Consider the following 349-nt stretch of genomic DNA (forward strand, 5'->3'; position numbering starts at 1 on the left):
GCGTGCGCCCCACGCCGGCTTCCCTCGTGGATGTCTCCCGGCGGCGGCGGGCCCATGAAAGACTGCGAGTACAGTCAGATCAGCACCCACAGCTCCTCCCCCATGGAGTCGCCCCACAAGAAGAAGAAGATCCCGGCCCGGAGGAAATGGGAGGTCTTCCCGGGAAGAAACAAGTTCTTCTGCAACGGGAGGATCATGATGGCCCGGCAGACGGGCGTCTTCTACCTGACGCTCGTCCTCATCCTGGTCACCAGCGGGCTCTTCTTCGCCTTCGAGTAAGTGGCGGGGAAAGCTCCCCACGCGAGCTCCCCACGCGGGCTCCCCTCGCCTCCCCGCCCCTCCCCTCCCC

The 349-nt window shown here is 65.9% G+C and overlaps 1 protein-coding gene across 1 annotated transcript in view; it reads left to right on the forward strand.

The window, feature by feature from the left end:
• Nucleotides 1-6: 6 nt before the first annotated feature.
• The window catches only part of ZDHHC14 (zinc finger, DHHC-type containing 14), a 183,956-nt gene continuing 183,613 nt past the window's right edge, over nt 7-349 (forward strand). Inside the window, exon 1 of the mRNA XM_014545040.1 lies at nt 7-275. Coding sequence (XP_014400526.1) covers nt 31-275 — 245 coding nt within the window. The 5' untranslated portion in view covers nt 7-30. The remainder of the gene's footprint in view (nt 276-349) is intronic.

This window comes from Myotis brandtii, unplaced genomic scaffold (assembly GCF_000412655.1).
Source record: "Myotis brandtii unplaced genomic scaffold, ASM41265v1 scaffold395, whole genome shotgun sequence".
Classification (NCBI taxonomy): Eukaryota; Metazoa; Chordata; class Mammalia; order Chiroptera; family Vespertilionidae; genus Myotis; species Myotis brandtii.